General features: G+C 41.1%; 1 protein-coding gene across 1 annotated transcript in view; it reads left to right on the forward strand.

Moving 5' to 3' along the window:
- LOC142403043 (E3 ubiquitin-protein ligase UHRF2-like) overlaps positions 1-25,936 on the forward strand; it is a 112,270-nt gene extending 86,334 nt beyond the window's left edge. The window contains exons 10-16 of the mRNA XM_075489154.1: positions 4,081-4,187; positions 6,780-6,942; positions 17,738-17,875; positions 18,702-18,825; positions 19,208-19,368; positions 21,640-21,738; positions 23,090-25,936. Of these exons, the coding sequence (XP_075345269.1) occupies positions 4,081-4,187; positions 6,780-6,942; positions 17,738-17,875; positions 18,702-18,825; positions 19,208-19,368; positions 21,640-21,738; positions 23,090-23,236 (939 nt within the window). The 3' untranslated portion in view covers positions 23,237-25,936. The remainder of the gene's footprint in view (positions 1-4,080; positions 4,188-6,779; positions 6,943-17,737; positions 17,876-18,701; positions 18,826-19,207; positions 19,369-21,639; positions 21,739-23,089) is intronic.
- Positions 25,937-27,018: the final 1,082 nt, after the last annotated feature.

The raw sequence follows: 27,018 nt of genomic DNA on the forward strand, positions 1-27,018 counted from the left end.
TCATCTGCAAACTTACTGAGGGTGCACTCGATCCCTTCGTCCAGATCATTGATAAAGATATTAAACAGAACTGGCCCCAATACTGAGCCCTGGGGAACACCGCTTGTGACCGGCCACCATCTGGAGTAAACTCCATTCACCACCACTCTCTGGGCCCGGCCATCCAGCCAGTTCTTTACCCAACGAAGAGTACACCCGTCCAAGCCATGAGCAGCCAGTTTCTCCAGGAGAATGCTGTGGGAAACCGTGCCAAAGGCTTTACTGAAGTCCAGATAGACAACATCCACAGCCTTTCCCTCATCCACTAGGCGGGTCACCTTGTCATAGAAGGAGATCAGGTTCGTCAAGCATGACCTGCCTTTCCTAAACCCATGCTGGCTGGTCTTGATCCCTTGGTTATCCTCTATATGCCGTGTGATGGCACTCAGGATGATCTGCTCCATCAGCTTCCCCACTACCGAGGTCAGGCTGACAGGCCTGTAGTTCCCCAGGTCCTCCTTCCGGCCCTTCTTGTAGATGGGTGTCACATTTTCTAATCTCCAGTCATCTGGGACCTCCCTGGTTATCCAGGACTGCTGATAAAGGATTGAAAGTGGCTCAGTGAGCACATCTGCCAGTTCCTTCAGTACTCTTGGGTGGATCTCATCAGGCCCCATAGACTTTTGAGTGTCTACGTGGTGCAGCAGGTCACTAACCATTTCCCCCTGGATTATTTGGGCTCCATTCTAGTCCCCATCCCTATCTTCCGACTCAGGGGGCTGGGTACCCAGAGAACAATTGGCCCTGCTAATAAAGACTGAGGCAAAGAAGGCATTTAAGTACCTCAGCCTTTTCCTCATCCTTGGTCACTGTGTTCCCTCCCCCGTCTACTAGGGGCTGGAGATTCTCCTTAGCTCTCCTTTTGCTGCTAATGTATTTGAAGAAGTGTTTTTTGTTGTCTTTTACAGCAGCAGCCAGATTGAGCTCTAGGTCAGCTTTGGCCCTTCTAATTTTCTCCCTGCACAGCCTCGCTACACCTTTGTAGTCCTCCTGAGTTGCCTGCCCCTTCTTCCAGAGATCATAGACTCTCCTCTTTTTCCTGAGTTCCAGCCAAAGCTCTCTATTCAGCCAGGCTGGTCTCCTTCCCCGCCGGCTCACCTTTTGGCATCTGGGGACAGCCTGCTCTTGTGCCTTTAGGACTTCCTTCTTGAAGAATGTCCAGCCTTCCTGGACTCCTTTGCCCTTCAGGACTGCCTCCCAAGGGACTCTGTCAACCAGGCCCCTAAACAGGCCAAAGTCTGCCCTCCGGAGGTCTAAGGTAGCAGTTCTGCTAACCATCCTCTTTACTTTTCCAAGAATCAAAAACTCTATCATTTCATGATCGCTATGCCCAAGACGGCCTCCAAACATCACATCACCCACAAGTCCTTCTCTGTTCACAAACAACAGGTCCAGCAGGGCACCTTCCCTAGTTGGCTCACTCACCAGCTGTGTCAGGAAGTTATCTTCCACACACTCCAGGAACCTCCTAGACTGTTTCTTCTCCACTGTATTGCATTTCCAGCAGACATTGGTAAGTTGAAGTCCCCCACAAGAACAAGGGCTAGCGATCGTGAGGCTTCTCCCAGCTGCTTATAGAATATTTCATCTGCCTCTTCATCCTGGTTGGGTGGTCTATAACAGACTCCCACCATGATATCTGCCTTGTTGGCTTTTCCCTTGATTCTTACCCATTAACACTTGACCCTTTCATCACCATCATCAAGCTCTAGACAGTCAAAACACTCCCCAACATACAGAGCTACCCCACTGCCTCTCCTTCCTTGCCTATGCCTTCTGAAGAGTTTATAGCCATCCATTGCAGCACTCCAGCTGCGTGAGTTACCCCACCATGTTTCCATGATGGCAACTATATCATAGTTTTCCGGCTGCACAATGGCTTCCAGCTCTTCCTGCTTGTTGCCCATGCTGTGTGCATTGGTGTAGATGCACTTCAGTTGGGCCATTGATCCTGGCACCTTTTTTGGGGGATAAGCCCTAATTCCTATGTGACTGTTCTCAGGTGCTTCCGTGGTTTCTAACACATCAACAACCCTTGTGTCTTTGCTGCTGCATGGATCTCCATCCCCTACCTCCATTGAGATGGCTAAGGTGCAAGTGCTTAAAGCTCTAATTCTGCTAAAAAGATAGCGTTCCATTTGTTCCTCACTTTCCTTCTCCTGGATTTCCAGTTTGCCCCAAATCTATAGCATTTTGCCCATTCACGTGTAGAACACTGAAGGGGTATAGGACAAATAAGTATGTATGCCCAGACCTTACATCTGTCTTTGTTAAGGCCAATGGCTAAAATATAGCTTTGACTAAAGAATATCTTCCAGAGTCATCTAATTTTACTTTGAAGGCCTCAAAAGTTTGAGAATTCCCTGTTTCCCATGGAAATTGGTTAGAGTGGTTAATTATAAATATAGTTAAATATGTGCCTTTCATTTGAATTTGTTTGACTTAAGCCTCTATCCATTTCTTCTTGATTTATGTTTGTCTGTTAGATAAAAAATAGTTTTGTATTCAGCATTCATGAAGGTACTTGTACATAATCTTTTTTGCTAAACTAAACAGACTATACCCTTTGTCTCGTGAGTTTCTCCAGTCTTGTTCATTTCTTTGCTTTTTTCCCTCCAGGTTTTTTAACATCCTTTAAAATATTCTAATACTTGTTTCAACAATGCTGTAAAAGAGGTTAGAACACCTCCCAGTTTATGATTACTATAATTTCCTTAAATATTCTATTTTCAGTATTTTTTCCAACCCAATTTTTTTACCTTCTAGTGTTTTCTTTTTTTGTATCTAAATAAAAAGGAAAGATAAATACTCTAGTAGCTCTGTTGCTGAATTTATTAAGATTTTTCTACACGGTATAAAGTAAACCGCATTTCTGTAGTTACTTTATGGCCCTGTACAACCAACATTTCTCTGTCATGACACTTCTCTTGTTCTGTTATTGCCAGTCATAAAATAGCTGTAATAATCTTGCAGTATTGGTTCCATGCTGATGTCAAACATTTGATAGTGGTTAGAAATTGACTGAATTTTACTACTGCATACCAGTATGTTTAGGTTTTTTGCTCTGAAACTTCATATGAGAATTACTAATTTGCTAAGTATTCATTTTATATCAGTGCTTCGTGCTTTGTAAAATATTTGCATTTTAAAAGAGAGACGTTATTATAAATATATTTGTGTCTTTTTAAAAATACTTGGATTTGTTATGAGTATTGTGAATTTGTGACAGGTTAAAGAAAAAATAATAATAGTGGTTTCACTTAAGCGCTATGTATATTTTCATTATTTTTAAAATTTGTTTTAAAGGAACATTTAATCCATCTTCATTCAATTTCACATAATTCTTCATTAGTAAATATAGACTAGTACAGAATTATGTCCGTTCATAAAATTTGGATCTGAATGAGCCTTCTAAGCTCTTAGCAGCTCAGAACAACTGAAATCGAGGTGGGGGCGACCTCTGCAAATGCAAAAAAAACCCCAAAACAAAACCCCAAACCTTAGACACCTCCTTTTTCTTTGGATTTTTTTCCTGAATTTTTTTACTTGATAGTAAATGAGTATAGTGTTATTGAAGTAAAGTACTTGTCTTGTACTTAAGTACAAAGTGCTTTGTCGTATTGGTGCTCAGTCCCATGAACAAGCAGAAGTGAGGCCTCTGAGTGATGTATTACATATTTTCCAAATGGGATTTTCTTGTAAGCTGTGAAGTTAGACAATGAGTAAACACTAGCTAGAATGCATTCCCTCTGTCAGAAATATTTGTGTGACTGAAAGTAATGCTTGAGGAGTTCAAAGAATTTTTTAAGGCAGGTGTATTTTTTTATAATCACTTTCTGATGAGTATGTTGCATATGAACCAGTAGCTTTTTGCTGTCATGGTTACTCTGAAAGGAGAATGATGTTAAAATTGAGCATATGTTTTTTCTTTGCCTCAGGCAATTGTTCTTGTTTGAGTAAATAGAACCAATGAAGGAGCAGGTTTTCAGTTCAGATGCTTTAATACGGAATGCTAAAATGGAGGATAATCTTTTTACACAGGACCGAGGAGATGAATTCACTTATACTGGGAGTGGAGGTAGAGATCTTTCTGGAAATAAAAGAATTGGAGAACATTCATTTGATCAAACATTAACACACATGAACAGGTAAGTTTTTAAGACTAAATTTAAAAAATGTTTCAGACCAAACAGTTGAGTTTTATTCCTTTGATTTAAAAATTATATTTTGCAAAATTTGTTCCTCTTATACATCTTCTGCTATTGTAAACAGTGGTGCCTCCTGCTGTTTAGAGGCATTTTGTCAAACATGGTGTTATGTTGATTTAAATAATTATTTGTAACTGATGAAAATATATTGCTGTATTACAGGTTCAGCTGGTAGCTATGTATCTAGTTGAAATTGTCCAACACTTCTTATGAGAAGACTTGGTTTTCAGTTGATTAGAAGTTTGCCAAACTTAAACCTCTTAAGTTGAAATTTTCTGTGCTGGGTGTTTGCCTCAGATTGTTCTTATAAAGTTTCATCTTAAATGGTTTAACAATTTATGAAAGTTAGGTATGAAGAAAGTATGTTCATTTGCCCATACTAAAAGAAATCTTACATATTTTTGATAGCTTTTAGTGCCTTCATACTTTGTATGAAGAACAAGGAATTAGTATTACTTTGCCTTTAGGTTGTGTGTTTTGATGTCCCTGATAAAAGTTGGCCTATTTTTTTGCCAAATTGTAGGCAAAAACAATTGACTGAAGAAAAAAAAAGGTTTGAACAAATAAATTAGACATTTGCTTAAAGTATATTTATGTTCTGTAAATAGCCTGCCTAAACTCTAGGAATTCTCAATACCCTTACATTTCTAAATGTATACCATCTGCATGAAGCAACTAACTATACAGTGGCTATGGGGTACTAAGGTTGATTGGGACTTTCTCTACCAGATCTGACATTGGATGTGCTGTGCTTCTGTCAAGCACCAAAACTGAGTGGGGAGACATTCTTTCAGGCTCTGTGCTGGTACTCAGAGGAGAAAGAAGAAAAGCCTGACTGGGATACTGACAGAGGAGGAGGAGATAGATGTAACAGAAACAAGAGCGTGGAAAGAAGAGAGACAAAAAATAGATTTGGGCAGCAGGTTTATAATGGCTTTTAATCATTAAAGCAAACTTTTTATTGGAACCTGGAATAAAACCTAGGCTCCTTAGTCTTGCCATTCCTCTGCTCTCGGTAAATGGTTGTGAAAGCCATTGGCAAAGTGTGTGTCTGGTTGCTTTGTAGTAGTTCAGGTGCATGGAGTATAACGTGGTTCTACCAGTTATCCATTTTGACTGGCTGGTGGTAGTCTTTGCTTTGGGTCTAATGTTCTTAACCCTTGTGATGATTGAAGGAGGACAGTATGGTTGCATATAATATAATCAGAATTGGTTTTTTGTTTGTCCAGAATGTTTTCTTATTTTGTCTGTACAAAAGAAATACTTTTAAAACCTGCATTACTTCACCTTTCCTTACTTTTCTGTATATTGCAGGCTGTAGATTTTGCCATATTTTTCTGAGCACCATTGTTTCTTTTGTGGTCCATGGTTGGGTTTGAACCTGATTCCAGAGACTTTTGTTCATCCACACTCAAATCAATGTATGGCTATAAAAATATTTTATGTTCAAACTGTTTAGTCAGGGAGGGATTCATACTATCTTACTCTAAGTGTCTAGAATAGGACACCTATATAAACAGTGGATAAAAGTGAGTGCTTCAGGAAAGACTCAGAGCAAGTGAGGCCTACTTCTGCTCATCAATTGTATGGAGATCCAAATAGCTAAATTTAGACAATATAAATACTGTTGCTTAATGTTCCTCTACATTATTATAATGTTCCTCTAAGAAATGCCAGCTCTCTCCATGAGATTTATTCCCCTGTGTTCCTTTTGGAAGGATAAAGGTTTATCCATAAAGATAAACCTAGTTTTTGGCACTTCCTGCCAAAAACAATACTTTTCCCCCTTCATGCATATACATTCTTATTCTCATCCATTCTTAAAGCTAACATGTGATGTGGGAGATGCTGCAACTAAACAGGGAAGAACATTTTTGTGGTGTTTACTGATATTCTTTTCTGAACCTTTAATGATCTATCTATACTCTTCTAGATCAAAATACATAGAAAAGAACATTATGGTTTGCTTGTCTCTAAATTAGTTCATGGCATTTAACTCGTAAACTTAGGTAGTTAATGGACTAAGAAGAGTAATATTTGTTACAGATATATTTTTGGATAGTCACTATGTACTTTTTCCCATATGTTACTTTTCATAATGTTTATCAATTCATGCACACTTTAAAAGCCTAAAAATATGCAGTAATGTGGAATAGTCAGAGAGATAATTTGCCATTGTTACAACTTTTTAAAATCCTTCCATGTTACTTGAGAAGTAATTATTTTTAAAAATGAAATAAATATTAAACCTGAGGGGATTGGTTTCTTTTATTTAACTATATTAGCTGAGTTTTCATTGTGAGCATTTGGAACTAAATATATTGTATTCCTATTCCTATTCTCACACATGGTAGAGCTGATCTCAGTGCTTCCATCGGTATTGCAGTCTACTGAAGAATTCACTGCAAATTCTTCTTCTGCTTAGTAAACATAATTGGATAAGGCAAACAAATTTGATCTTGTCACACTGATTCTCAATAGTATGTTGTATGAAGCAATCTATTTTATGAAGATATTTAATGTGATTTTCAGGGCATTGGCCCTTAACTGTGATGCTCTATTGGATGATAAAAATGGAGCAGAGTCTAAGAATTGGAGAGCTGGTAAGCCAGTCCGAGTAGTGCGCAGTTCAAAAGGACGACGGATCAGCAAATATGCCCCAGAGGAAGGCAACAGATATGATGGCATTTACAAGGTATTATGATTTTTACTGTATATATAGCATTACATTTTTCTTAAGACTTTTTAAAGAGTCTTTTGTGTATTACATAGCAAACTTCACTATTGCTTTTGAAGGAATAATTCTTTTATTAACATGAGGACAGTTTAGCCTACCTCATCTTGTAGTGAAATGAAATGGAAGTATTCCATTCCATTCCAACTGTGGCATTGACAGATTGTGAGATAGTTCACATGGATGTACATGCGGGAAGGGCTGCGCACTCTGCCAGTTATCAGGCTGCTTCCTGCTCTGCTCACACGCAGGTTTAGGCTGCAGCCCTGATGGTCACCCCAGCTAGCTGTTGGCTATGCAAGCCTACCCAGCAGTTTGAGGCCTCCAGGGAACGAGAAGGGCTTATTAGGCAGTGCTTTGATGTTGTTGGAAGCATGGTGGCAGAGACTAGGTGAGGGCTGTGCTCTGCAGCAGCTGGGAGCCCATCTATCTAGCCAGGCTAGCCTGGGATGAGTGGAGGCAGCCACCCAGACAGAGCTGCCTATCAGGGAAACTGCTGTCCAGGTGGAGGGCTGAAAAGACCGCACCCCTACCTCCTGGGTGGAGGAGGGTGCAAGCTCCACCTGTGCAAGGTGTGCTCTGGTGGAGTCACTCAGGCAGCAGGTGGAGGAGCTGCAGGAGGAAGTCAGCAGGTTATGCTGTATTAGGGAGTGGGAACAAGAAATAGAGTATATTCGAAACTTTGCAAGAAGAAATACTAGGGCCCCGTAGCACTGACCTCCAAGGACTACCAGACAAAGAGCGTCAACAGCAAACAGACAGCACCTTGGAGAAGGAGGCGCCATGGTCTCTGATGACTTGTGGCAACAGGATATCACTTCCCCCCCATTTCCTCGTATGTACCAACCAGCAACAGATACAAAGTCTTGGCAGCAGACAAAACCGATGAGCAAGATTCACAGAGAGAGACCGCACCAGCAACACATACTAAAAGCTGCAAAGGGAAGCGGTGAGTGCTAGTAGTGGGTGACTGCTGAGAGGCACTGAGGCACACCCATCTGTTGGCCTGATATACAGTCAAGGGAAGTTTGCTGCTTGCCAGTAGCCAAGATCCGGGATGTGAGGAATGCTCCCCAACCCTCTCCAAAGGCAAGAACCCTAAGTCCAGCCACCTCAAGTGCATGTATACCAATGCAAATAGTCTGGGCAACAAACAGGAGGAACTGGAGCTCCGTGCCCAGTCTCAGAGTTATGATGTAATAGGAATCACAGAAACTTGGTGGGAAAACTCACACAACTGGAAGACCACAATGGATGGCTACAAGCTCTTTTGGAAAGATAGGAAGGGAAGAAGAGGAGCTGGAGTTGCACTTTATGTAAAAGATAAATTTGGATATATGGAGGTGAGCTATGGAGACCACAAAAGTTCTATCAAATGCCTTTGGATCAAGATTGGAGAGATCGTCACCAAGGGGGATCTTATGTTAGGTATCTGTTACCGACCTCCCAAGCAGGATGACGAGGCTGACAAAACCTTACTTCGGCTGCTCAAGGAAGTCTCAGGCCAACAGAACCTGGTCCTCATGGTTGACTTCAATTACCCAGACATTTGTTGGGAAAACAACACAGTGGTGCACAAGTTGTCCATCAGGTTCCTGGAATGCATTGAGGACTGCTTCCTGCTACAGATGCTGGACATGCTGACTAGGAACAGCGCATTGCTGGATTTACTGCTCGCAAACCAAGAAGACTTACTTGACAACATAACTACCAATGGTAGCCTTGGATACAGCAATCACAACATTGTGGAGTTTAAGATCCTGCCGAGCACACTGAAGACCAGTAGTAGGACAAAGACCCTGGATTTTCAAAGAGCTAACTTCAATACATTCAGAGCCCAGCTGCAAGGGATTCCATGGGAAGCATCCATGTAAGGCAAAGGAGCTTGTGAGTGCTGGGAGTTATTCAAGAACAGCCTCCCGGAAGCACAAGAACAGTCCATCCCCTACAAAGGGAAAGGAAGAAGGCAGAACAAGAGACCACCCTGGCTTAACAATGAGCTTTTGGCTGTGCTTAAAAGCAAAAAAAGAAGCATACCGGCTATGGAAAGGCAGCCAAATAGCCATCAAGGACTACAAGAACCTTGCTAGGGCATGCAGAGATGCAGTCAGGAAGGCTATGGCTCAGCTAGAACTGAAATTGGCCAGAGCTGTCAAGAACAACAAGAAAGGGTTCTTCAGGTACGTGAGCAGTAAGCAGAAGCACAAGGAAGACATAGGCCCATTGCTAAACAGGGCAAAGAAACTAGTTACTAATAATGCTGACAAGGCAGAGGTTCTCAGTACCTTCTTTGCCTCTGTCTTTACTGGTGTAGCTGGACCCCAGATCACAAGATCAAGTAGCTATGACAACGCATGTGTCAACCCACCAGTAGTGGAGGAAGGGCTGGTCTGCGGCCTCTTGCAAGGGCTCAACCCACATAAATCTACGGGCCTGGATGGAATCCACCCCAGGGTGTTAGGAGAAGTGGCTGACATTGTTGCGAGGCCACTGTCTATAATCTCTGAAAAGTTGTGGAGATCAGGGGATGTCCCTGATGACTGGAAGAGGGCAAATGTCATGCCCATCTACAAGAAGGGCCCAAAAGAGGACCCAGGAAACTACAGGCCTATTAGTCTTGCTTCAGTCCCTGGGAAAGTAATGGAACGAGTCCTCCTAGAAACTATCACAAACCTAATGAAGCAGGTGATTGTGAAAAGCCAACACGGATTTACCAAGGGCAAATCTTACCAGACTAACCTGATCACCTTCAACAACAAAATAACATCTTCTGTCGACATGGGGAGAGCAGTGGATGTTGTTTACCTGGACTTCAGCAGTGTTCGACACTGTTTCCCACAGCCTTCTGGACAAACTGGCAAGATACAGACTGGATGGGTGGTCTGTGAGATGGGTAGGAAATTGGCTAACAGGCCACCTTCAGGGGGTGGTGATCAACGGTTTTTGCTCAGGCTGGCAGCCTGCCACAAGTGGGGTCCTCCAGGGATCAATACTGGGCCCCACACTGTTCAACATTGTGGTGGGTTGACCTTGGCTGGCCACCAGGTGCCCACAAAGCTGCTCTATCACTTCCCTCCTCAGTGGGACAGGGGCAGAAAATAAGATTAAAAACTCATGGGTCGAGATAAAGGCAGTTCAATAAAGAAAAGAAAAGGCCATACACGGAAGCAAAGGAAAACAAAAAAATGTATTCTCTACTTCCCATCAGCAGGCAGTGTCCAGCCACTTCCTGGGAAGTAGGGCCTCAGTATGCGTAGTGGATGCTTAGGAAGAGAAATGCCTTAATAACGAATGCCCCCTGCTCCTCCTCCTTTCTCTTAGCTTTTATTGTTGAGCATGTCATGTGGTACGGAATATCCCTTTGGTCTGTTTGGGTCAGCTGTCCTGGCCATGTCCCTTCCCAACCTCTTGCCCACCCCCAGCTTACTGGCCTTTGGGGTCAGGGGGTTGGAGAGACAGCCTTGATGCTCAATAGTAGCCAAAACATTGGTTTATTATTAAGACCTTTCTAGCTACCAATACAAAGCACAGCACTATGAGGGCTGCTATGGGGAAAGTTAACTCCATCCCAGCCAGACCCAATACAATCTCCACCCCTTTTTCCATACCATTTGTGTGATGCCCAGGTCCCACGTAATTTGATACATTTACATATCTTCTAACCATCCCATTGTATCTATTTCTCATTCCTGAAATCCTCTCTTATGAACACTTACCATTTATACTACATAACCCATCTTTATACCCAACATACAGATTTATACATCCTCATTAACTACTATCCCCTGTCCCTTAACAGATAGATAAATATTACTCTCCCATTCCATGGGCTTCTGCCACTCCCCCAAATGTCCATAAGAACAGGCTATGACTTGGGCCCCATCTGTCAAGATGGGTGCTCAGGACAGGAGAAGCAGCATGTTTGATTGTTGGGCGCCAACACCGGCTTGGTTTGGGTCATCGTTGCACTTGCCCGGTTCCTTGCGAAACTCACTCTTCATCGGTTCAGGTCGTTCCTGCTACATTACTTCCTACAACATACAACTCACATCACACATTATTTTTCCCCCAAGGTTAAATCTTGAGGCACACACTGGGTATCCCCATCCTTCCGCATTACCCACCAAGTACACCCAGGTCCTTGAGCGAAAACAATCCCACGAATGGGTTTGCCTTTTCCCAAGGGAGGAGCAACCCACACCGCCTTCCCCAGCCACTTCCCTATGTGCACTACAGGGACCTTATCTCCTCCCACATTATATAGAGGTTTTGTTTGGGCAGGACCAGGATAGTTATCAGATCCTCTGGTGTTAACCAGCCAAGTGGCTTCTGCTAAATTTATATCCCAGTGCTTCCATGCCCCATTGCCCAATGCTCTCAACATAGTCTTTAACAGTCCATTATATCTCTCAATCTTTCCAGAGGCTTGTGGGTGATAGGGGGTGTGATGCACTCACTCAATGCTGTGTTTCTTAGCCCAGGAGTTTATGAGGTTATTTTGGAAATGAGTCCCATTGTCTGACTCAATTCTTTCTGGGGTACCATGTTGCCACAAATTTTGCCTTTCAAGGCCTAAGATGGTGTTTTGGGCAGTGGCATGGTTTACAGGGTATGTTTCTAGTCAACCAGTAGTTGCTTCCACCATGGTGAGTATGTAGCGCTTGCCTTGGTGTGTTCATGGCAGTGATCCAATATAGTCAATTTGCCTATCGAAAACCCATATCGAAAACCCAGCCACCACCCTCTATTCCAGGGAGACTTTACTCATGTGGCTCGCTTGATTGTGGCACGTTTCACATTCATGAATGACCTGTGCGATGGCCTCCGTGGTCAGGTCCACCCCTTGATCACGAGCCCACCTGAATGTTGCATCTCTCCCTAGATGTTCTGAATGTTTCGTGGGCCCATCGAGCTACAAATACCTCCCCCTTATGCTCCCAGTCCAGGTCCACTTGAACCACTTCAGTTTTGACAGCCTTGTCTACCTGTTTGTTGTTTTGATGTTCTTCAGTGGGGCAGCTTTTGGGCATGTGAGCATCTACATGACGTACCTTTAGAGTGATGTTTTCTACCCAGGCAGTGATGTCCTGCCACAATGCAGCAGCCCAGATGGGTTTACCCCTGCGCTGCCAATTGGTCTGCTTCCACTGCTGTAGCCACCCGCATAGGGCATTAGCCACCATCCATGAGTCAGTAAAGAGATAGAGTACTGGCCACTTTTCTCATTCAGTAGTCTCTAGGGCCACCTGAATGGCTTTCTCTTCTGCAAACTGACTTGACTCACCTTCTTCTTCAATGGCTTCTGTGACTTGTCATGTGGGACTCCACACAGCAGCTTTCCACTTCCGATGGTTTCCTACAACACGACAGGATCTGTCAGTAAACACAGCATAATGACTTTCATCTTCTGATAACTCATTGTATGGTGGCGCCTCTTGGGCACGAGCCACCTCCTCAGGTGATGCTCCAAAATCTCTGCCTTCTGGTCAGTCCACAATCTCTTCCAGCATTCCTGGACATTTGGGGTTCCCCAGTCAAGCTCATTCTGTGATCAACGCTACCCACTTACTTACCCTCTTACTTAGTGTCAGTTGTGTGATGTGTAGAGGGGACATTTCCTTTGAACATTCAGTGTAGCACAGGCAATCACAGTGCCAAGAGGAGCTGTGCTTCTGTACCAACAACTTCTGAAGCGGCTCGAACCCCCTCATATGCTGCTAGTATCTCTTTTTCAGTCGGGGTGTAGTGGGCTTCTGATCCTCTATACCCTCAGCTCCAAAACCCTAGTGGTTGACCTCAGGTTTCTCCTGATGTTTTCTGCCAGAGGCTCCAGGTGAGGCCATGCTCCCTGTCTGCAGTGTAGAGCACATTTCGCATAGCTGGTCCTGTATGCACAGGTCCAAGGGCTACCGCACGATCTATCTCCTGTTTGATCTGCTCAAAGGCCTGCTGTTGCTCAGGGCCGCAGTCAGAATGATTCTTCTTTCAGGTCACTTGATAGAGAGGGCTCACAGGCTGACTATAACCTAGATATGCATTCTCCAGAATCCCACAAGGCCTAGGAAAGCTTGTGTTTATTTCTTGTTAACTGGTGGGGACATAGCTGTTATCTTATTGATCACATCCCTTGGGTCTGTGACAATGTCTGTCTTGCTATTTTATTCCCCAAAACTGGATGTCTTGTGCAGGTCCTTTGACCTTGCTTTGTCTTATGGTAAAACCAGCTTTCAGAAGAATCTGGATTATTCTTTTTCCTTTCTCAAACACTTCCTTCGCTGTGTTGCTCCACACGATGATGACATCAATGTATTGCAGGTGCTCAGGGGCTTCACCCTGTTCCGGTGTAGTCTGGATCAGTCCGTGACAAATGGTAGGGCTGTGCTTCCACCCCTGGGGCAGTCGATTCCAGGTGTACTGGACACCCCTCCATGTGAAAGCAAACTGTGGCCTGCACTCTGCTGCCAAAGGGATTGAGAAAAATGCATTGACAGTATCAGTTGTGGCATACCACTTGGATGCCTTCAACTCCAGTTCGTATTGGAGCTCTAGCATGTCCCGCATGGCAGCACTCAGAGGTGGCGTGACTTTGTTCAGGCCACTGTTAACCTCCACCCTCTGTCAGACTTTTGCACTGGCCATATGGGACTATTAAATGGTGAGTGAGTCTTGCTGATCACTGCTTTGCTCTCTAGTTGACAAATCAGCTCATGGATGGGAACCAGGGAGTCTCAGATGATATGATATTGCCATCGCTGCACTGTCATGGTAGTAATCGGCACCTGCTGTTCGTCGACTCACAGCAAGCCCACAATGGAGGGATCTTCTGAGAGGCCAGGCAAGGTAGACAGCTGTTTAATCTTCTCTGTATTCACGGTGGCTACACTAAAAGCCCATCGGTACCCTTTTTTGGTCCCTGAAGTACCCCCTCCTGAGTTAGTGTATGCCAAGGATACACGGAGCCTCTGGGCTGGTCACAATGGGGTGCTTTTGCCATTTGTCCCATGTTAGGCTCACCTCAGCCTCCAATACAGACAATTGTTGGGATCCCATTGTCATTCCAGAAATCCAGATGGGTTCTGTGCCCCTATACCCTGATGGCATTGGGGTACACTATGCACCAGTCTCTACTAAAGCCTTATACTTCTGTGGGTCTGATGTGCCAAGCCATTGAATCCACACAGTCCTGTATACCTAGTCATCCCTTTATTCCTCCTGGCTGAAGGCAGAGACCCTCTATTCCTGTTCCTGGTTGGAGTATTCACTGTCTGACCCTTGCAGTGCCAGACCAGAGGTCCCCTCACCAGAATCAAGGGAGATGATCTCAGTCCTTCTTCCATGTCTGGGAGATCGCTGATTGCCTTCTTGGGTCCCAACATCAACTAAGCTGACAGCCTTCTTGGGTGGCCCCTTCTTAGCAGCTGTCTTCTCCCTCAGTTCGTGTACATGGGCTTCAACCTTAAAGGTGGGCTCATCATCCCACTTCCTCGTGTCCTCCCCCTGGTCATGCAGGAAGAACCAGAGTGTGACACGTGGCATGTACCTGGGGCTCCCTTTCCCTCTGACTGAGACAGGAGGGGACTGACACCGTGGGGTGCCCCTGACAGAGGAGGCACTGGCCCATGGGGATGAGGAGGGACAGTGATTTTCTTCAAAATTTTGGAGCCAGGAAGATGCACTCTCCACGGTTGGTTTATCCATATCTGGGCAATACATTGTTGCCAAGCTGTTGGAATATGATGCTGGGTTGTTTTGGACCACCTTCCTCCACATGGCCCATATGCACAGGATGTCAATCTGGATCTTTGGAGATCTCGTCGTTGTCTAGGTCATCGTAGATGACTTCCAGCACCACTAATTCTCTCAGGTACCGGATGCCTTCATCAGCAGTAGTCCACATTCCTTGGTAATTTGCAAGATCTTCCTTGAATGGATATCTTGCCCTCACACTTGACAGGAGCTGCCTCCAGAGACTGCTAATTGTTGCCTTTTTTCCAATTCCTCTCTCAATTCCCCAGTTTCTAGCAAGGGATCCCAGCTGTTGGGCTTCCTTACCTTCCAGTTGCTGACTGTTGGCCCTGTTATCCCAGCATCGGAGCAGCCAGGCAGCAATCTGCTCACCTGGCTGGCAGATGTAATCTTTCTGCATGTATCAAAGTTCGTTCAAAGTCAGGGACTGGGTAGTTTCCGCCTCTTGTCTGATTTCTCTCACTTCTTCCTCCTGTTTCTTTGCTGAAGGACCAGCTTCCTGATCAGCCCCTTCCTCCTCTTCCCTTACTAATCAATGCTATGGACCCCTTGACTTCCTTGTCCACTGTTTCTTTTTCACTACTGGGGCAATTACTGTAGTTGGCATTTGGGTTCCTTGTCTCAACTATCATGTCCTCAGATGTAGTTTGTATCCCAGTCTCAATCATGGCATTCTCAGAGGTGGTTTGGGTCCCTGTCTTAACCACAGCCCTCTGATAGTGCTGAAATGTGGCTCGATAGGCACAGGCCAAGCCCCAGTACAGTGCTAGAAGCTGCTGGTCTTCATTGGGGTAGGCAAGGCACCCTTCTATCAGGTGGCATGTCAATTCAAAAGGATTACTTGCCTGTTCAGGTGTAAAATCCCAGGCTATGGGAGGTGATAACTGCCCTAGGCACCTGCTCAAATCCTTCCACACACCCTGCCACCCAGGGACCAGCTGCCTCAGGGCATGTTTCAGTATCGCCTCACCCAAAAGTGGTCTCCTCTTATGCCAGGACAACACTAGATTCCACAAACCCAAGAATAAGACAACCATGTTAATTAGTAGTATTAAGCAGCTCACGTAAGGGTGAACAAGGACCTCAGGAGCCTGTGCAATAAAACCACCCACATCAATCCCAGTTAGGAAGAGGGAGGTGTATTCCCTCATCCTCTCCACAAGACAGCTCCCCCAGCACAGTAAGGGCATCAATGTCAGGGTAAAGCACATAGCCACTGTTTGTATTAACATGTTCCCAAGCTCAGCAAAATAAAGAGATAAGCAGTGCAGCCAGCAAACTCCATGACCCACACAGAAGCTTGCAACTTAATAACTACTATAGCTATAGCATGCTAAATTCAAAACTGCTGTTGTCTCGTGCCCCACATTGGGTGCCACAAAGGACTGTGGTGGGTTGACCTTGGCTGGCCACCAGGTGCCCACAAAGCTGCTCTATCACTTCCCTCCTCAGTGGGACAGGGGCAGAAAATAAGATTAAAAACTCATGGGTCAAGATAAAGGCAGTTCAATAAAGAAAAGAAAAGGCCATACACGGAAGCAAAGGAAAACAAAAAAAATTTATTCTCTACTTCCCATCAGCAGGCAGTGTCCAGCCACTTCCTGGGAAGTAGGGCCTCAGTATGCGTAGTGGATGCTTAGGAAGAGAAATGCCTTAATAACGAATGCCCCCTGCTCCTCCTCCTTTCTCTTAGCTTTTATTGTTGAGCATGTCATGTGGTACGGAATATCCCTTTGGTCTGTTTGGGTCAGCTGTCCTGGCCATGTCCCCTCCCAACCTCTTGCCCACCCCCACCCTACTGGCCTTTGGGGTCAGGGTGTAGGGAGTGGTTGGAGAGACATCCTTGATGCTGTGGGAGCACTGCTCAGCAGTAGCCAAAACATTGGTTTATTATTAAGACCTTTCTAGCTACCAATACAAAGCACAGCACTATGAGGGCTGCTATGGGGAAAGTTAACTCCATCCCAGCCAGACCCAATACAAACATCTTCATAAATGATCTGGATGATGGGATTGAAAGCACCCTCACCAAGTTTGCTGATGACACCAAACTGGGTGGTGAGGTGAACACGTCAGAAGGGAGAGCCATCTTACAGAGAGACCTGGACAGGCTGGAAGAGTGAGCTAGCAAGAACAGTATGAAGTTTAACAAAGACAAGTGCAAAATCCTGCACCTGGGTCAGAATAACCAAAGACCCCAGTACAGGCGAGGATCTGTGTGGCTGGGGAGCAGCTTTGTTGAAAGGGACCTGGGGGTCCTGGTGGACAACAAGCTGAACATGAGTCAGCAGTGCACCGCTGCAGCAACAAAGGCAAATTGGATTCTGGGCTGCATCCACAGGGGCATTACTAGCAGAGACAGAGACGTGATCATACCACTCAGTGCTTGTCAGGCCATACTCTCTTCACAAGGAACCACATGGAAAAGACAAGGTGCAACAGGTACAAGTTCTTTCTTCTTGATATAAGAAAGAAATTATTTGCAGTGAGATCATTCACTGGAACAACCTCCCCAGGGACGTGGCAGAGTCCTCATCGCTGGAGGTTTTCAAGATGTAATTGGATAAGGTGCTAGATAATCTCATGTAGGCTCCCTTTCCCACAAAAGGTTGGACCAGATGATCTTTCAACATCCCTTCCAACCTGGGCTGTTCTATGATTCTATCATTCTATTCAGAGCAGTGATAGTAGAACACAATCTATAATAGGATATATTAAGTTGAATATGTAAGCTATTTTTGTGTGTGCTCACTGAGTCATATTCATCCCTGGAAATCAATTGATTTCTTCACTCCTTCCAGCTCCCTTTCTGGCTTTTCATACACTTAATGTCTTCTCAGTATCTGGAATAAAGATGTGCATCTTTTAAAACAGTATTGTATTTATCAAAATACAAACATTTCCCAACTGAGAGAAGAGATACTTTAAAATATTAACATATCATTCTTAAATTAGATTTGAGGATCTACTGTGATAGCAAAAACATAAACCTGTTGTTATTTATCCTTAGGTGGTAAAATATTGGCCAGAAATTGGGAAATGTGGGTTCTTAGTTTGGCGCTATCTTCTGAGGAGAGATGATATTGAACCCGCACCTTGGACTTCAGAAGGGATGGAACGGTCAAAGAAACTGGGTCTGAGTGTACAGGTCAGAATCAGTGTTCACAAAGTTGCTCTGATATTCTGTTCAAGTAAATGGAGTCTTAAATTTTAAAACTAGGAATGTGAATTAAATTATAAGCTCCATTTTTCATATACTTCAATGAGGCAGGGTCTAATATAAAAAATATTTTAGATTATCTGCAATTTGAAAAACTATGATATTGGCAAAGCAGAAACAATTGTGGATGAAGCTTTCTGCCTTGACAGGAAATTACTCTGTTTATATGGATCAGAAAATTATGACTGTGAATACAGTTTTGTGATCCTTACGCTGGATAAGATTTATAAAAATAACTCTTGTAATAGTTGAGTCTCTTCTTAGAATTTAAAAAATATATATGTTTTTATGTATTTTTCTCTAATTGCAACCTATGATTGAGGAACTATTATAGATAACATATTTCAGGCAGGGACTTTGGCACTGTGAAATTTGTGGCAGATGGGAAGAATCAAAGTAGTATTTTTTTTCTTCAGCAAACCAATAATTTCCTTTGGATGGGTTGTTTTGCTACATGACATCATCTTCAACTTTAGCTTTCTGATTTGTATAGTTGGAGTTGTAGATATGGATATAAGGTGCCTTTTAATAAAATCTATTCTAGATCAGATCCTTTGACTTAACTACAGTTTTCTAAAAATATATTAATTTAAAAGCTTTCCTGTTTATATAGGGTTTTAAAAAATACTTTTATATAATTTCAATATGTAGTCATAGGGGTTTACATTATTTTAGAAAATAGACTTGTCAGTATTTGGGAATTCCCAGATGCCAGTGGATTTTGTTTTAAATCCGTTTTTTTGGGTTTTTTTAGTATCCAGAAGGTTATTTGGAAGCCATGGCTAGTAAAGAGAAAAAGGATAAGGTTAAGAAGCAAACTGTGAAACAGGAGCCAACCAGCCAGAGTAACGGAAACCAGAAAAGGACAATTGATGATGGTATTTCTTTTTACTTCTTAGTGTTAGAGCTCTGTCAAGTTATATATAAGGCAATAGTATGAAAACTACAAGGAAGTTGGAAGTTATTTGGAATCCAAATGTAAAGTGTTAAGTGCTCAGTAATAAAATGGGAAGCTGGGGATCTTATGGTGCTGTTCCATACTTGTAAGGTTTCTTTTTCTTAAACTTCACAGAAAAATGAACAATCTTCTATGTAGTTATGATCCATAGTTCAAAATAAAGCTGGGCAATTTGAATTGGAGCTTTATTGCATCATTACATAGATGTGATTCATGTTTTAGCTTTCTAGAAATAATTTTGTCTTCCCTTTTTAATAGTTCAGACTACCACTGTTACTGTATCTTGTCATAATTTTAAACAGGTATAGAGGAGACTAAAAATACATCCAAAGCCATGAGAATGGGAGATGGAGGGAAAGGAGAGGCTTTCCAACTGACCCAGCAACAGCAGTGGCTGATTAAAGAAGACTGTATGAACCAGAAATTGTGGGATGAAGTACTTGCTTCTCTTAAAGAAGGACCAGTATGCTTGCAGCTTGCTTAAATTATTCATTTTTAACCTTTCTTTATATAGAGTTAGGAGAAATGGGGCTTTGTTAAAATCTAATTCAGTTGCTTAAAATTGCTGAATACATACTATCTGTTTAGAAACAGTTGATGGGGCATGTAATTTCATTCACTTAAGGAGACAGAAGGAATACCGTCATATTGAGACTTAGATACCAAATGAAAATATTTTTAACTCAAGTTTAGCAGATTATTCCACTCACTATAGAGAGAACCTTAAGTAAAAAAGAGGAAATACTTCCCTCCCCCAGCTGTTAAGAAAATAGCAAGGATAGTTCAAGTTTGAAGACACTTGTGGATTTTTTTTTATTAGTCTCTGATGGAATATCCTCCAAAATATTATGTCCTTGAACATTAATTAGCTTTATTGATGTTCCAATTCATAGTTATTTTAGCTGTTTTGCAGAAGAAAAAGAAATCAAGATATCAGAATGGTAAAGGTCACTATCAAGTCAGTGAAAAAACAAAATATTAGATGGAGAATGGATGCCTAAAAATGAATGTACAAAATCACTTTATTTGGGAATTGCCAGGGGCTATTTACTTTGCTTCTTTGACAGAAAAAGCATCCGGTAACTCCTTGTTCTTCCACTTACAGTACTACTATTGCTATAATGCTACTGCACTTGTATAGGAGCTAATACTGTAAAGTTAGAAGTTCTTTATCTGTGGGTTGTCCAATGTTTGTAAATAATTAGACTTTCAACTCTTAGTTATGTGACAAAATACAGTAGATATGTGTTTCTAAAGCAACAGAAAACAGTATCTTAAGAGAAATCCAGTTACTAGAAAGTTATTTTCCTATAGATTCCTGCCCATAATTTTGATTGCCCTTGGTGATAGCCATATAGAAATTTCAATGGGAATCACGCAACTACCATTAGATAGCTGCAATGAAAATATAAATCTTAATGCTTGAAACAACCTTTCCACTTTAATTATAAGTTTTGGGTTTAGATGAATCTGATATTATTAAAATTATTGAAAAGAACTGTATTTTGAGTAACTTTAGATCTGTTTTTTACACTTCTATACCTGAGTAGGTATGCTTGAGACTACTGAAATACCAGAGAATAAGATTTCTGTAAGCATGCTTGTATGTGTAAAATCTATGGCACAAAATTTATCCCACATTCTTCAAAGTTGCTCTGAGAAGACTGAAAACCAGGAAGGTTCTTTTACCTATTGCAGAGTATTTCAGAGTGAGGACTCAAGAAACCAATTAAACACCTCCAGCAGGTGCAGAGGTGAATTTCTTAGTGAAAGAGGTATACAGTACTTTGCTTTCCCTTTGCAGAGCAGCAGCAATCACTTATCCATTATGGATGTGCAAAATTCTAGTGATGATCACTAAATACAGATATTAGCTTCCAAAATCTCTAACTTGTGCTAAGAATCAGGCTTGATGGGCCCTCTGTTTTGTTTTTAATGATAATAATGTACAACCAAATAACCTTCAAAACCGTAGTTCTCTGACTTCTGGAAAAGCAGGGAAATTAATTGTTCATGGACTTGCTTTCTAAATACTTTGTTAGCCACACTACTTCTCATGGATGTGAAGGATATAAGATGAGCCTTCCAAAAATTTTTAATGTAACAAACATAATTTATTAAATGTATACTTTGCACTGAACACAATAGAGGTTCACTTCTGAGGAAATAAGAATGAACAAGAAGCTGTGAACAATAATAATATAGGGAATGAGCAGAAGATAGGTAGAGGTAATAGCAGAGGGTGTGGGAATGTCTTTATGTAAATGTCCATGAATACAGGAGTAATGGTGGTAGGCTTTGGAAGGAAATCTGTAACTTGGACTGAGACCTGAAGATCGCACTAGAAAAGTTTCAGTGTAAGCAATCTTTGCAATGTCAAGCTGTCCTATCACACTGAATATTGGATTTAACAACTCCTAGCAGTTTTGTAACATTATTAGACCATGCTAACTGTGAGTTTGGGAAGAGTAACAAGGATGTTAAACAAGTATAATCTCATGAATGTATCTCTGCATTTACCAAATGCTGTGAAGGCTAAATTTTTTACTCAATTTAGGTCTGTGAATTTGGCTGTGAATTTGTAATTTAAATATAGGTAATAATTACAGTAGTTAGGAAAACTAGTTTTTAAAAAAACTTTAATAATTTTAAATAAAAATGCCTTTTTTTTGTTTGCATATTTGTGAATGTGCCTCTAATAATTCTACTTTTCTCTTCTTTTGCCCTATACTAGAATTTTCTGAAGAAATTGGAACAATCTTTTATGTGTGTCTGCTGTCAGGAACTGGTTTACCAGCCAGTGACAACAGAGTGCCTCCACAACGTCTGTAAAGTAAGAATAATCACTGTATTGCTCTGGGCTGTGTTCTTGGCCCTGAGACCGATCACCAAAACCAACATATATTTTTGGAAGACAATAATTATTGCCTAGCAGTCTGAGCAAGAAATGTAACGTGCTTGCTTCCAGTTGTGTGGCTGCCATATAATCAATCTTAATTTTATGTAAAAATTAGTGGAAATGTATTTAGTATAATTTCTTATAGACATGATGTATCAAGTTTACCATTCCATTGTAATTAGTGGAGCTAAGTAGGGATTGGTTTGTTCCAGGAGCTAGATGTTGGTACAATAAGATTAGGTTAATTTTATGTAGTTAAGAAATGAGAATAGAACAAGACTGCTCCTTCAAAGAGCTGCTTGTTACATAGAGGTAAAGTATTATGAGGGGGTGGAAAGTATATAGAGTGGTGGAAAAAACATGGAGAATGTTTAATGGCAACAACTTCAAAGCATAGAACCTGAAGCTATCAATAACTAATTATAAAGTAACATCCAATTACTGTTTTAAGGTATAGACTGACAGACAGTGATGTTGTTTGGGCAAAGATTGGCCCTCATAAAATTTTCATATTTAACTTATATGCTTGGACTGTCTGCAGTCTGGGAAAACAAAAAAAAAGAAGGCAACATTAATAATCATCTTTTAGATACTGTAGTCTGAAACCTATTTTATTCTACAAATAAGCACCTACCAGCCGCTCACTCAATCCTCCCCACAGCAAGAAAAACTCATGGGTCAAGATAAAGACAATTTAATAAGAGAAGAGAAAAAAAGAAAAGAAAAAAAAGTGATGCAAAGGCATTTGCTTACCACCTCCCACAAGTAGACCGATGCCCAGCCAGTCTCCAAGCAATGGCTACTTTGGAAAGACCACCCCCCAGTTTTTATTGCTGAGCATGACATTATATGGCATGGAATATCCCTTTGGTCAGTTTGGGTCAGCTGTCCCAGCTGTGTCCCCTCCCAACCTCTTGCCCATCCCCGGCCTACTTGCTGGGGAGGCAGAGTGAGAAACAGAGAAAGCCTTGATGCTGTGTAAGCATTATTCAGCAATAGCTAAAACATTGGTGTATTATCAACACTAGTTTAGTCACAGATCTAAAACACAGCACCATACAGGCTGCTATGAAGAAAATGAACTCTATCTCAGACAAATCCAGTACATCATTTCAGTTGTAAAGGCAGAAATATGGCAAGAAAACTCAGTAAGAACATGCTGTTTCTAGAAATGTGGGAAACCGCATCTTTGGTTCCTAGTAATTGCTTAATTTTTTGCTAGCTAAATTTTCAATGTAAAGCAAAAGCTGTAACACTTTTACTTCTTTGTCTTTGTATGCCCTAGAGCTGTTTACAGCGTTCTTTCCGAGCTGAAGTCTTTACCTGTCCTGCCTGCCGCTATGACCTTGGAAAGAGCTACACCATGGTTCCTAACAAGATATTGCAGACACTACTTGACCAGTTCTTCCCTGGTTACAGTAAAGGACGATGATGTGTTCAAATCCTTTCATACTTCTCCCATTGACTTTATAGACAGTAAAGGAGAATAAACATCTAAAAGTCAACAGTGAACCAGCCAGCTTGATGGAACTGAATCTATTGTCACATTTTGAAGCAGCTAATCTTCTTCCTCCCCATCACCATCTTTCTTCATGTAGTGAGAACTCTAAATCTCTGCTGTCTTTAACATCAAAGGTAGTTTTGGTGAGCTGACAAATAATTTTTAAAGGGAGGAAAAAAAAAACCCAAACCAGAAGCTTTAGGTCTAAGTGGTGAGTCCTAGCTGGTGCTTAAGTTATGATTTGTTTTTTGTAACTACCTCAGGTAGAGGAAAACAAATTGTGGGGAGGAAAAATAGTTCATAAAGTTTTAGCTACCCACTGCTTTCTTAATTTTACTTGTGTCTGGTCTATGTGGTTTGATTCAACAAAAAAAAGCCAAAAAACCCAAACACCCAAAACAAAACAACAAAAAACAAACAGCACTTAAGTCAGCTGGATTAAAGAACAGCAAATCCTTTGTGTATAGTCCTTTTTTTGTCTTTCTTCCATTATGGTGTATTTTTTTGCAAGAACAGGCTGACTTTTAGTCTATTTTTGTGAGCTTCACTGTGCTTTTTCTTGTATCTTATGCAAGCTGACTACTAAGGACTAATGAACAATATGAATGCATTGTTGCTACAGTAGTGTAAAGTGATCTGTGGTTTTTTGCACTTAGATATTCAAGACAGTAGTTGTGTACAAAAAATTCATATTAAAAAAGCCACTTTTGTATTAGTTTAAAATGTATGCTTTTAGTAGGTCTTGTATCAGTGGCAATAAATCTATACAGCATTGAAGACAGTGCTAGCTTGAAAAGGGTTTAAATTGCTTCATATGGTGACCTGAAATTTTATATACAATATATTCCCCCCAAATATACATTATTAAATATTTTATGATTCAGAAATGTTGCTAATTTTGTGGGTTTTGTATTATCGAAACTTGTCAAATTATGACATTTAAAATTAAGATACTTTTTTCAGACTACAGAATATTTCCTTTAGGCAGGCTTCTTATTCTTCAAACTTGAGTCTTCACATACCTTAATTCATTCATCAAGAAAACAGAAGAATGTTTGCTCAAATGAATTTCTAAGTCACTATGCCGCCCCCCCCCCCCCCCCCCCCATGCCTTAAGAAAAAAATCTAACCTGATTCAGGGTCTTACATATCAGATATATATTTCTCCTGTAGCAGTGCTTGTGCTACAGGTGCAGCTATTCAGGCCTCTGCTTGAGACAAGCACGAGTAGCCCTAGCTCTATATATCAGAGCAGGAGTCCTGGGACCTGCTGCAGGAGAGCGCCTTTCCTTCCCGTTAGCATTGTATGTTGTGGGATCCCAGCACAGTGATCAGTAAAAGGGTTGTCTAAGTAGTCATGGGGTGGTACCAACAGTGTATAATCTACAAAGGAGATATGCCATGATGTTGGAGGGAAATAACAACTAGATATTATTTTTTGTGTCAATTCTCATTTCAGACCTTTGAAATACTATTTATTGTTTACTGTTAAATATTGTTTGAGGCTGCATTATATCAGTAAGGTATTATCTTTGATTTGTTAATAGTTTTATGTAAAGTGATAATCCCCTTTTGAGTGCTTGTCTACATGTACATTTATATTGGAGAAGTACGTGCACATTTATGATTACATTCTCTGATTCAAAACCTTGCCTTCACCTCTATAATGAATCAGACAAATGTAATTGCTCTTTTTTTTCTTTTTCAGTTAGTTTTAGCTAAAGAATTTCAGTTATACTGTACTAATGCATAATGCTTTAATGTTGGTAACATCTTGAATCACATATTGAAGACATGCATTGTTGAACAACTCAGAAGTTAAAGCTTCAGCTTTTGATCTTTTTCTATACTTACTAGGAAATGAGGTTTCAGGCACTATGCAACAACTGTATTAATATTAAGCATATAGTTTGAGAACTGTAGACAGCTTCCTAAGTTGATAGATTTCCCAAATTGTAACCCAATGCTTTTTATGGTGAAAATTATACCTTTGTGACCAGCACGTGCATCTGTGTAATATGCACCTACCAAAAGTCTACAGTATTTTATACCTTTTGATGGCCTTTGAATTGGTAAAAAGCTACCAAACTGAATTAGTGAGGTAAGATACTATAAATGCACCATTTTATTAGAGAAGTCTTATCAAAACTACTTTGGAAAAGGCAGATTTTAAACTAAATTCCTGAGTTAAACTGAGGTTGGTAACATTCATCAAAACACACAAATATCTAGAAAATATAAATCTGAACTATTCACCTTCTCTGTTAAATGTTTAGCAAGAAACTGTTCCAAATATTAACTTTTATTTTTCTTATTCAGAAGAGTTAGTGACTCTTGATTACTAGAGAACCTGGCTTTTTCCCTAGTTTATATTAATTCAGTGAGTTTACTTTTAATCTACCATTTGTCACAAAGTTTAAGGCCAACTGTAGGAAGTTCCTAAAATACTTTTATGGTTTTGGCTTAACTGTTTTTTCAGACCATTTTAATGACTTAAGCACAATTGTAATGAACAGATTGACAAGATTTTGCATAGTTAGTGGCAACTGAAAACACGTCCACTGCCTTCACCTATATTAAAAGTCCAGTTTGTAGTAGTATTTCACAATTTTGTAAACCCTTAGTGCTATACCAATGTCTATTAAATGTCTTTTTCAATATTATTGAAGAAGTCTAAAATTTTCTAATGCTGAATCTCTCTCTGTATACAACAATGGCTTGTCTGTTTCCTGTTACTTTCATATGATGGTGCAACCTCTGTCAAATTAAATTCATATTGGAAGTCACTAAGTAGGTAATGAAGAATTGCAACTCCAAAACCTTTACCATAAAGGACACAAAAGTAGAATAGTTAAAATAGCTCTATTAATACAAGCCTCATTTTTGGCACTTCAAAGAAAGCCCCCAGGGATTCATGTGCCTCTATACCATAAAGTTCTAGCGGTTACTGTTTGGATGATGTAAAATTGTGCAGTCATTTCTCCACTCTAAATATTACTACAGTACATACTTCCTGATCTGTAGCACTACTATATGTAGTGACAAACTAAATCAGCTAAAAAGGAACTCGATTGATTGAACTCAAGTATCTGCACAGACATGCCAGAAAAGCTCTTGTGTTCCTTTCAAATATACTACATTGGTGTCTTCATCATAAAGTTATCACATGTAAAGTCTATCCTACCAACTATATGGACAGTCTCAGAGGCCAAATTTTTATATAAACTGATTGATGGGAACAGATGGGAAGATGTGCCTGTTCAAGGTTTCAGTCCTGGCCACTTTTTACTTCTACATGGCATTATGTGGAGCAATAGGACTCTGATCTCAAGTGCTCATTCAGTATTCCTGGAGGGCCAGAGCTTAAGTTTTGAAGCCATTTTAAAGCAAGCTATAGTCTATGTAATGAAGCAAGAAAAGTTAAGCATACTATCTAAACCAGAGTCATAATTCAAACTAAGAGGTCTGAAAAAATGCATGGAAAAAATATTCACAGAATCACAGAATCACAGAATCGTATAGGTTGGACAAGACCTTTAAGATCATTGAGTCCAACTGTAAACCTAACACTACCAAGACCACCACTATACCATGTCCCTAAGCACCTCATCCAAACGTCTCTTAAATACTTCCAGGGATGGCGACTCAACCACTTCCCTGGGCAGCCTGTTCCAATGCTTGACAACCCTTTCAGTGAAGAAAAAATTCCTAAT

This window comes from Mycteria americana (genome assembly GCF_035582795.1).
Source record: "Mycteria americana isolate JAX WOST 10 ecotype Jacksonville Zoo and Gardens chromosome W unlocalized genomic scaffold, USCA_MyAme_1.0 Scaffold_32, whole genome shotgun sequence".
Lineage (NCBI taxonomy): Eukaryota > Metazoa > Chordata > Aves > Ciconiiformes > Ciconiidae > Mycteria > Mycteria americana.